The sequence below is a fragment of the Lagenorhynchus albirostris genome, chromosome 21 (assembly GCF_949774975.1).
Source record: "Lagenorhynchus albirostris chromosome 21, mLagAlb1.1, whole genome shotgun sequence".
NCBI classification, from domain to species: domain Eukaryota; kingdom Metazoa; phylum Chordata; class Mammalia; order Artiodactyla; family Delphinidae; genus Lagenorhynchus; species Lagenorhynchus albirostris.
The window spans coordinates 17,821,233-17,832,527 of record NC_083115.1 but is presented as its reverse complement, the minus strand read 5'-3'; the positions used below and the strand labels follow the sequence as shown (position 1 = coordinate 17,832,527).

The 11,295-nt window shown below is 43.1% G+C and overlaps 1 protein-coding gene across 1 annotated transcript in view; it reads left to right on the top strand.

Annotated features, from left to right (window-relative positions):
* The first annotated feature begins 5,083 nt into the window (after positions 1 to 5,083).
* MTMR7 (myotubularin related protein 7) overlaps positions 5,084 to 11,295 on the top strand; it is a 94,420-nt gene continuing 88,208 nt past the window's right edge. The window contains exon 1 of the mRNA XM_060136365.1: positions 5,084 to 5,152. Coding sequence (XP_059992348.1) covers positions 5,129 to 5,152 — 24 coding nt within the window. The 5' untranslated portion in view covers positions 5,084 to 5,128. The remainder of the gene's footprint in view (positions 5,153 to 11,295) is intronic.

The following is an 11,295-nucleotide window of genomic DNA, read 5'->3' as shown; positions in this document are numbered from 1 at the left end:
CTGTTCATTCCATCCGACCAGCATGACATTGTCAGTGTAGTGACCCAGTGTGATTCTTGGAACAGGGGACTGATTAAGGTCCCCTGTGGATAAGTTGTGACAGAGATGCATAAAATCACCCTTCCAGATGAAAATAAACTGCTTATGACGATCTCTGCTTATTGGAATGAACAGACAAGAGTTATTTTGGAAGAACTGCATTTGGAGGGAATGTTGAAGTGAATCTTGAAATGAACCTAGGGGATTTGATACACAGGAATAGTATGAACAAAGACATAAAGGTAAGTAAATGCAGGATATAGAAATGATTGGTTGACTAAGTGATACATTCAAAAAATATTTATTGAGCACCTACTAAGTGCCAGTGACTTAACTTTGCTGAGTTTGTAAAAGAGAAAGAGAAAGGTAGGATGTGACTGGGCCTTAAATGACAGAATAAGGAGATGGTACTTAATTAAAAGGCAATTGTAAACCACCTGAAAGTTTTTAAGGTGGAGAGTGATGATTAGAGCTGCTTTTCATGAGGATTGATCCGGCAGCAGAGGCTAATATTCCAGCCAGGAAGAAGCAATGAGGATCTTAGAGCAATGGCAGTGAGAAAGGAAGGGGAAGGATCAGCTGAGGAAAAGTTGTGGATGAGGAATCCGCATCTGTCTGGGTATGGGGGCCAGTGAGGGACATGAGCCAGAAACAACTCAAAGGCTCTGAACTTGAGTGATTGAGATTAACAAAAGAAATAATGACGTCAACAGGAGGTTTGGTATCAGGTGGAAGATAATGATAATAATAATAGTAGCTGATATTATTAGACAGAAGCACCTTGAGGGCAGGACTGTGATTGCTTTGGTTCACACTTTATCCTCGGTGCTTGGCTCACAGAGGACAATCAATAAATATTAGTCACAAAATATATGCTCGATTTCACTGAATTGTCACGTCCATCCTAAGAAGGAGGTGTAATTATGCCCCATTTTTTGCTATCAATTTTATTTTTTATTTTGGACTACCTCAGGCATATACAAATAAACAGGAAATAATGTAATAAACATCCATATATATATAGATATTTATCTATCTCTATATAGATATCTACTCCTCAGCTTGAGAAAAAGAAAGTAATACAGATATTATCATTATCTCCATTTTACAGGTAAGAAACCTGAGGCTGAGAGGGGTCAAAAACTTGTTCAAGGTCACACAGCTAGCCCATGCTGCAGCTGTGACTTGAATATAGGCCTGTCTGTCATACCTAGTTTGTGACATTGATGCGACATCCATGTGGAGGTACTCAACAGGTGGATGGAAATATCATATGTGAGGTATGGAGAGAATTTAGGATTAGAAATATTGACATGGGAATTGTCTGCATCAAAATGATGGTTGAAGGGACAGCAGTGGGAAGGGAATAAACAGTAAGTGCTCTGAGGATACAGACTTGTGTCTGAGTGATGTGCCTTCTTGGAGGGAGAACAAAATATGCGAGTCTATTTTAAAACCTGGCCTGTTCATAGAGTAAGAGCTCCTTTTATGCTGGTCCAGAGTGTCCCCTTTGGTTTCTAGAAAAAGGGCAGAGCTGCCTGCAATCCGCAGAGTGCTTATTCTCTATGTCTGGCATAGGGCGAGGCCAAAGAAGACATTGGTATTTGGCATCATCGGCTTTATAAAAATCCTGGAGGTGAGGATGTTATTTTTTCTAGGCAGAGCCCCAAATGCGGCTCTAACCCTATCCTATTGGGTAGCTAGCCTGCTTCTAGCTGAGGCTCGGCTTGTATAGAGATGGGTGCCCTCCTCCACTCATATCCTCGTGGACTGCTGAGGCTTAGCAGTGCTGAATAAGATTTTACTGAGTTTGTAATCGTTAGCAATACTACCCTCCTGAGGAAAGAGTTCTTGGCTTCACTCCAAATCAGAAGTTTTAGTTGCCTCAGGAGAAATGTAAGAATTCTAGAAAAAGTCTTGCCAGTGTTTGATAAGCCTCCACATCTCCTCACGCCACTGAAGATCACAGCATTGGGGGAAGTTCCCAGTGAATATCAAGTTTGGATATAAAAATTCCTATAGTGATATTATTTGCAACTAGACTATCTGTGTGATAAAAATTTCTTAAGGAGAGGTTCTGCAGAAGAAGTTTGGTAACACACGATAAAGTTGAGGTCTTGGCAGATGACATGTGTCATCAGACCTCTTTAATGACATTATCAACCCCCTTGGGAAAAGATCAGAGACACAGGAGGTATATTACTTTGACTCTCAGAGTCCCTTCTCTAGAATGTCAGCATAGGCCAGGGTAGGTACAAAACTTAACCTCTAAATCTCAGTGGCTTCATGCAACGACCACCGCTACAAAAAGCTGTTCTTTTCACTCAAAAGAATCTGCTGTGACACTTCAGAGTAGCTCCCTTCCAAGTAATGACTTGGAGAAACAGCCTGTTTTTCTCTTCATGTCAATCTAATGCTGAATAGTTTGTGGCCACAGTCACGTTATATATTCAGAGTGAATTTATCATCATTATTTTCTCTATAATTTCAAGATAAGATCTCCAAAGAACAAGACAAGGGAAGAGAAAGCTGGAGGGCCACAGAGGTTTTGCAGAACTTTGGCTTCAAAATGACACAGGTCACTTTCCACAGCCCTGGTCCACGGTCCCACCCAACAGTAATAGAGTGGGGAAGCATAGTCTCCTGTGTGCCCGTGAGGGAAAGGAGAATTAAATATCTACCATTTTCACAGAGGTAGAAAAGCACTGAAGCATGAGCACTAAAGGTAAAATGAGGGCAACTATATTGTGTGCTGTCAAGGGAAGAAGTAGTTTGACGAATATGCAGGTAACTAGGTCTTAACCTTATTGTCTGATGTTTTGCTTGATGGTGAAAATAGTTTTGTTGAATTTTCCATCCAGGATTCACAAATGCTAGCTTAAAAAAAAATAGCCATCTTCCAACCCACTGGGCAAAGTGACTCTGTAGTGTAAAAAGTAAATTGATGTGCTATAAATCTGGATGCGCATCCCTCTGCAAATCACGCAGTGTTAGAAGAATACATTTTTTTCTCCCCTTCTTACTTCTTGGTTCTGGTGCCAGATGGAGAGATTTCTGCTCTGTGAACACTCAGAGATGCTACATTTATCCACATGACCCTTGGTTCATAACAAATGCAACAGTAGCAAACTTTAGGCATTAGGTATATGATCCCGAGTTCACCTATTATTTTCCATATAATTAACATGGGAAATGTAGGAAGCAGGTCAATCTCCTTGAGGCTACTTTTGGCATTTCCACATGCTCTGTTGCCATCTTACTGGTCTACTTTTCACTTCCTTGGTGTTATCCATATCACTGTTATGGAACTTGGTATCCTCCTCCTCTGGGTCTCCCTTCCATTTCCCAGCATCTGCCATGGTACCTTGTGCATGACCGTCAGTAAATTAATATCAGTGATTCTTAACTAAATGAATGGCTGGTTTCACTTTCTGCCCTACTTAGGATCAACGTGTATTCTAGCTTCTCTCACTCCACTGCCCACCAGCTCTTGCTGCTTTGTTCAATCTCTTCTGCCCCACTGGGTGGTGGTTCAGAGAAGCTGTGAAACATGGGGGCATGAGGCAGTGCAGAGAAAGTGAGAAAGAGCAGAGTGGCTGTCTGGGGTCAACACAGCTTGTGATCTAATAAGCTGGATAGCGATCGGGGCTGGGGGTCAAGTCAAGGAGGATTCCTCAGAGAACTGTTAGTTCAAACCCAAATGTTTACTTATAGAGATTTTTTTCCGCTATTGTTATTTTATCTCTAGCTTATTCTGTGTTAACTTATCCTAATAAGTGGAATGAGGTCAGAGGCTGAACTGGAACCAGAGTGCTCCTGACGCTATTCCTGGTGTTTTTTAGTAACAAGAAATTATACTCTGGTTCAGTTTTGCCATATGCAAACATCAGTTTACTGAACTTGTCCTAATTGCCTCCCAGAGTGGAAGGAGGATGAAATGATAAAAGATATGTGAAGGGGACCTGGAAATTTAAAAAATGCAATACTGTATTGATTAAATAAACATTTATTTGGAAGGTTGCAATGTGCCTACCATGGACTGGACAAAAAGAGATTAAAAAAAACCCAATGTCTACAGCCAAAGAATTTACAATCCAGGTAAAAGAGAGATGAGTAAGAGCTAGGAAAAAATTGGATAGATATTATTCTAAGAACTACGAACAGTTTTATGAAATAATTAGTTATGGTAAACCTTTACACACAGGTTTGCAAGAAAAAAAGCCGGGGGTGGGTGGCGCACATTTCTTCCCTTTGGCTTTTCCAAATGGCTTAGTACTAACAGTGGCAACAACTACTCTTAATATCATAAATGGAAGAATGATGCTTTATAATGGATGCTTTGTTATCTATATCTTACAGTTAGTTAGAGCTAAGTGAAGATGTCAAACGAGCATCCAGTACTGTGCCAAGGGAAAGTGTCTCTTCCAACGGTAAAGTCACAGGTTGATGTGAGATGCCTGCCTTAACAGCACTTTTCGGGCGCTAACACTGTTGCTATTTCCACCTTCATCCTAAATGCTCTGCCGCCTATGATGAAATATACAGACAGGGCCCAAGAGGCCACACTGGATCTGGAGTGTTTGTGGCAGCCTTTTTCCCGCCCCACCCTGAAGTCCCACCTATCCTGGGACGCTCTGGAAGGAAGCCCATGGGCGGTGTGGAGCAGCGCTTGGTCCCATCTCTCCTCCAAGAGGCCACACCCACCGCACGGCCCCCATTGTGTCTCGGGGAACAGTAACCCGACAGTCTTACGCTGGCTGCCCTTCTTCAGAGGAAGCGAGCGGCTCTGGCTCCCGCGACCCCAGCCAGGCAGCCAGGCAAGGGGCGGGGCGGGGCGGCGACAGCCGGTGCAGGTGGCAGTGGCGCAGAGACGCGCACTCTAGGACCGCGCGCTCTAGGGCCGCGCGGGCGCCCCGGGCCCCGCACGCCTGCCTCGCGCGGGCGCCGCCGCACCTGAGGGCGGAGCTAAGCCCGAGACCCGCCCGCTCCCGGGCGCGAAGCCCCCTCCCCGCGTCCTTCCCGCCGCGCTGCAGACTCGCGCAGGTACGTGAGGCCTCACCCGCCCGGGACCAGCAGACGCGGGCTCGCCATGGAGCACATCCGCACGCCCAAGGTTGGTGCTACGGGCGCGGGCGGAGGAGGGAGAGCGGGAGCAAGAGGAAGGATGCTGAGCCGGCTGGAGGCCCGGCTTCCCTGTCCGGCGCAGACCGAAGTGGCACCGCGAGCGAGCGAGGGAGGAGGCGGCGCCGGAGCCTCTCCCGCTTCGCCGGGAGGCTGGGCTTCCTCTTGCTGCCTCACAGGCCTAGCCTTGGCTGCTGCTGGATCTAACCTCTTGTCCTTGGGGATGCTCAGTGGACAGAGGGCTGAACGGGAGGGAAGCCTAACTGCCAGTAGAGTAATGGGGCTGCTGATAGGCTGATAAACGCTTCCTTCTGGTCTAGCACTAGGTTGCGGCTTTAAAAATTTTTTTTTTTCTGTTGGCTGCTCTGAGCAGTTGAAAGAGAAACAAGCCTTCCTAATAACAGGTGCAAGGAAACGAGTTATGTGCAGGTGCGTTGAATGCACTCGGGAAGCTTGTTGAATCTAAGGGTTCAGACTCGCCCAACTCGCCCTTCTGCTTCTTGGTCCTCAGGCTATCAGCTGCAGTGGACCTTGCACCGAGCAGATGATCAATGTTCGCTGTAGGCTGAATATTATCAATCCTTCCATCTTCTTGCCTTTTCCAGTGTGTTGCAGCTTACAGATTCGTCCACTGGTCTGTTTTAAACAACACCAGATCTTGCCAACTCAACAAAAGCGACTGGTCCCAGATCATTTCAGTTAAATAACACTGGAAACGTTGACCCCTGTACCAAACCTTACTATTCATGGTTGTACTAGTAATAAAATTTAGAACGAAAAAGGTGATCGACATTCCTGATAAAAACCCTAAATTAGTGACAAAACCTAATTCAGGAACCTATTGGCTGTCTCTTGTTACTACCACTATAGCGCCTTGCGTTTCCGGGATGATCTCCTGTTCAAAATCTAGGTCCTGACAGTGAAGTCAAAGCTGGGCCTGAGTGGGCGGAACTTAGGAGGCCCCAGGGATCGTATTCATCTCATGGGGCCATTGCTGTGCAGTAAGTCCAGTAAGAAAAATTCATTCCAAAATTCCGGAATGGTTTCTCTTTATAAAGGCAGCTTTACGATTGTCTTATGTCAGTGGAAGAATAAAATCTTTCAGTTTGCCACATAATGTGAGTTCCAACAGTAAAGTTAAGTTGTATTGATTTTGCACTATGGAATTAAATCGTTGCTTCACAATCGGGAAATTGTAAACTTAGAGGAGAGTGCCGTAAACCACAAGATAGGTGGCTCAGAGCTTTCAGGGTTTAAGTGATGCTAAATAATTTATTCTGGAATGAGGAATTTAACTCATGAACTCCCTCTGCCCTTGCCAGGGGCATCCTTTCTTTGTCATGATGAAGGGGGCTCTTGATAACAGTGATGTCTGATGTGAATGTCAGTAGTGATAGGGTGACATGACACTGAGTGCTTTTCTTCCTATGGAATATGAATTTTGGGAGTAAAGGCCTTTTCTCATCCTTATTCAAACTCATTCTCTACAAAGCCATGTGTGCAAACCTGAACATCAAGCAACATTCTCACTTGTTCTTAAAACCCGTTTTCATAAACACCCTGTACCATAAATCTTCTGTCAGGAAACAGAAGGAAATGGGGGGAAATGGATAATTGTCTGAAATTTCATTGAGTTGAGAGTCATGAACATTTAGGATAATGCAGGTGGAAAAAAATTAAAAGCTACAGAGGTTGGGGGGGATCCAATCCAGTTATTCATTCATTCCATTCCACAAGCATTGGAGAACCTTTCCTGTGAGAAGCTCCTGTGTGAGCTCTGTGAAGCTCCAGACCAGGGAGCTCCTGGTCTGGAACGGAGGCAGTTGTAAATCTGGAGAGAGATGTGTACAAGGGACAGTGGGCAGAGAGGGCAATGGACGGAGGATCAGCTCTACCATAAAGGGTGAGGGAAGGCTTCTTAGAAGAGCTGAGTCTTTTTTTTTTTTTTTAATTTTTTTTTTGTGGCACGCGGGCCTCTCACTGTTGCGGCCTCTCCCGTTGCGGAGCACAGGCTCCGGACGCGCAGGCTCAGCGGCCATGGCTCACGGGCCCAGCTGCTCCGCGGCATGTGGGATCTTCCCGGACCGGGGCACGAACCCGTGTTCCCTGCATCGGCAGGCGGACTCCCAACCTCTGTGCCACCAGGGAAGCCCGAAGAGCTGAGTCTTAACACGCAGGAGCATTGGAGATGCTGTCAGGCAGTTGTGTAACTATGGTATATTGTAATAAATCATTACTCCCTCAAAGATGCTGAAAGCCTAACAGTGATAAAGATAGAAATGATGACGTGACATGATTCCTTGAGGTTAAACAGTATCATTTTATTTTACATTTTTAAAACAATTTAAAAATTTTTATTTTTCACTTCCTGTTTTATTGAGATAGAATCGACATACAGCACTGGATAAGTTTAAGGTGTACAGCATAATGATTTGACTTACATCATAAAATGATTGCCACAATAAATTAATGACCATCCATCATCATTTAGATAGAAAATTAAAGAAATAGAAAAAAATTTTTTCTTGTGATGGGAACTCTTAGAATTTATTATCTTAACTTTCATGTATAACATACAGCAGTGTAAATTATATGTATCATGTTATCCATTCCATCTCTAGTACTGATTTATCTTACAACTGGAAGTTTGTACCTTTTGACCACCTTCCTTCAGCCTGCCCCGCTGGTAACCACAGATTGGGTCTTTCTATGAGTTTGTTTGTTTGTTTTGAGGTGTAATTGCCCTACATCACTGTGTTAGTTCTTGTTACACAACATAGTGATTCGATATTTTAAACAATTTCATTTTACATTTTTAAGTGCAATACTAATTTTCACAGTATAAATGAAAAGGGACCGTACTACTTACAGAGCTTGTGTTGTAAAATGTATAATTTTTGATGGTCATATTCGTCTTTGTTTTGGGCTTCCATTATATTCTGGGGGTGCTGAATAGATAGCTTGTCTTATATTGTACGATTTCACGTCTTAGGTGGCTTGTGAGGGGTATACACTCAAGTTTGAAGTGTATTTACCATGTGGCTGGCAGGGGTTCATTTTAAGAGGAAAGGAAATGCATGTATAATGTACAGTTGTTTTCCTATTACAGTGAAGTCATTCATTTACTCTTTGTAAGCTGTGCGATATCCATCACAGCCTCTGTACTCTGCTTCAGTGTCTGGAGTGCAGTGTAAGGAGAGAGATGCCCATGTATAATCTGGATGCTTTGCACATCTTTCTTGCTGGTGTGTGTAGGACACCAAGCATTACCTGTATTGCATCACAGTGAACTTTTTGTTTCTACTTCTCTGTCTGGTTTTCTCTGCCACTCTGAAGACTTGCTGGTAAGAAAAAACCCTGCAAGAAACTTAGGGATAATTTGGGTTCACGTGTTACTTAGTTATATATAAAGCCTTCAGGGCTTTTAGAAGTAACTTGAAGTGTTTTGTAGGATTTGGGTTAGTATGGGATAGATGCTAATGTGTCTAGGAACCTGGTGAAGTAATCTCTACTTTTTATGTTTTGGTCTTTCTGGAAGACATTTTTTTCCCCACACATGTAAATTTGAGTTGTAAAATAGAATATGTGATGACCTCCAAAACTCCAAATAGACCTTGAAAATGCCTTTTGTTCCTTTCCACCCCCATCCCTGGTCTGAGCCGTTACTCTCACAGCCTCCTAACTGGTTCCTCTTTGCTTTTCTCCAATCCCTCCTCCACAGAGGGAGCCTGGGTGATGCTTTTATGACACAAATTGGTCATGTTACTTCCCTGCTGAAATTCTTGGGTGGCTTCCCTTTGTACCCAGAATATAGAGTGAGAATCCCCAGAGTGGCCTGCCTGGACAGACCCATGTTTACTTCTCAGCCTCATTCTGTGACAGTCGTCTTCTTACTCACCACGCTCTGATCACAGCTAGCCTTTGTGGGTTTCTCACATGTGACAGGTTCTTTTCTGCCTCAGGACTTCTGCATTGCTGTTCCATCCAGAGGATACTCTTATCCCCCTGCTCTTCACCTGCCTAAATCTCTCATCTTCATAGTTTCAGATTAAATATAATTTCCTCAGGAAGGTATTGCCCAATTCTCCACCTAAATCAGGGCTGCCTGTTATTGATATATTCTGTCATGGAACCCATATTTCACCTTATGCCCCTTGTTACATACATGTTTTATATATATGCAAGTGATTATTTGTTTCATGTCAAGCTCCCCTTTTAGACCAGGAGCCCTGTGAAGGTGAGGACCACATCTTGTTCACCCCTGTATCCACAGCACCTAACATAGTTTCTGGCACCAAGTAAGCACACAGTAAATAAATTAAGAATTGGATAATAGAAGGAATGAGTGATTCTTAATTTCAGCCCTTCAGTTTTTAATATTTTCTTTAGTAATCCAGGCCTTTTGAGCATTGTACCCATGCTAGGTACCATATTGTCAGTCTTCTAATAGTATTAAGTACTTGTGGATGTCAATATATTTTATAAAATATATAGCATATATCTAATGATATGTCTTTTGTCATTATATATTGTTTTAATGAGACAGAATTAAAATAACATAAAATTCACCATTTAGCCATTTTAAAGTGTACATTTCAGTGTTTGTGGCCTCTTCTGTTGCGGAGCACAGGCTCCGGACGCGCAGGCTCAGCGGCCATGGCTCACAGGCCCAGCCGCTCTGCGGCATGTGGGATCTTCCCGGACCGGGACACGAACCCGTGTCCTCTGCATCGGCAGGCGGACTCTCAACCACTGTGCCACCAGGGAAGCCCCATTTCAGTGTTTTTTGGTATATTTGTGTGGTGTACCTCTCACCACTGTCTAATTGGGAACATTTTCATCACTCCCAAAGAAACCTAGTACCTATTAGTAGTCAGTCCTCGTTCCCTACTCCAGCCCTTGGCAGCACTAGTCTACTTCCTGCCTCTATTAGATTTGCCTGTTCTGGACATTTCACATAGATGAGTAATATAATTTGTGGCAATTTGTGACTTGCTTCATTTAGCATAACCCTTCCTAGGTTCATCCAACTTGTAGTAGGTGTTGGTGCTTCATCCCTTTTTTATTGCAGAATATTATTCCATTTTGTTTATCCTTTCATCAGTGGGTGGGCATTTGGGTTATTTCCACTTTTTTGTTTATTATGAATAGCACTGCTCATGAACACTCATATACTTGTGTTTTGGGAGAACATAACTTTCCAGTTCTCTTGGGTGTATCTCTGGAAGTGGAATTACTGGGTCATATAGTAACTTTAATTTTTGAGGAAACTTATGAGTACATCTTACATATTATACAACTAATATATATACATCTAATAATCTAGAATGATTTATGTAGTATTCAGAACCTAGGCACTTTAGGACTAATTGTTTAAATGGGTGAAGAGATAGGTTTACATCAAAAGGGAGTATAGATTTTTATTATTAGGTTTACATCAAAAGGGAGTATAGGGTTTCCCTGGTGGTGCAGTGGTTGAGAGTCCGCCTCCTGATGCAGGGGACACAGGTTCGTGCCCTGTTCCAGGAAGATCCCACACGCCCTGGAGTGGCTGGGCCTGTGAACCATGGCCGCTGAGCCTGCGCGTCCGGAGCCTGTGCTCCGCAACGGGAGAGGCCACAACAGGGAGAGGCCCGCGTACCACAAAAAAAAAAAAAAGAAAGAGAGTATAGATTTTTATTGTTATACATTTAAACAATTTCTTAGAAAAACAACCTAATGAGATGAAGTTATATTTACGTCACTCCAAATTCAATTCTAATTTGTGATAATATGCCCTTTTTATATAGTTGAAAATAGCATGCTTTATCTCTCTTATTGAAATCTTTGCCCACCGTTATTTTGTATATATATTTTCTATTCAGATGTCATCTCCCTACTTATTGTTTTAATGGTTGCATATTATTCATTTGAGTAGGGTTTGCTTAAACTGTATCCACTCATAGGGATGTGGGTTTTGTGCCCCTAGGAGAATACCTGGTACAGTTTTCTTAATTAATTATTGCCCAGAGTGGAATGATGAGAGTAGGAACAGTCTTTATAAGGATTCTCATTACGTGATATCTTTCAGTGTTGGAAAGCTTCTTTATGGTCCAGGGTTTAGAAAAACTCTTTATAGTCCCAGCGAGCAGAAAT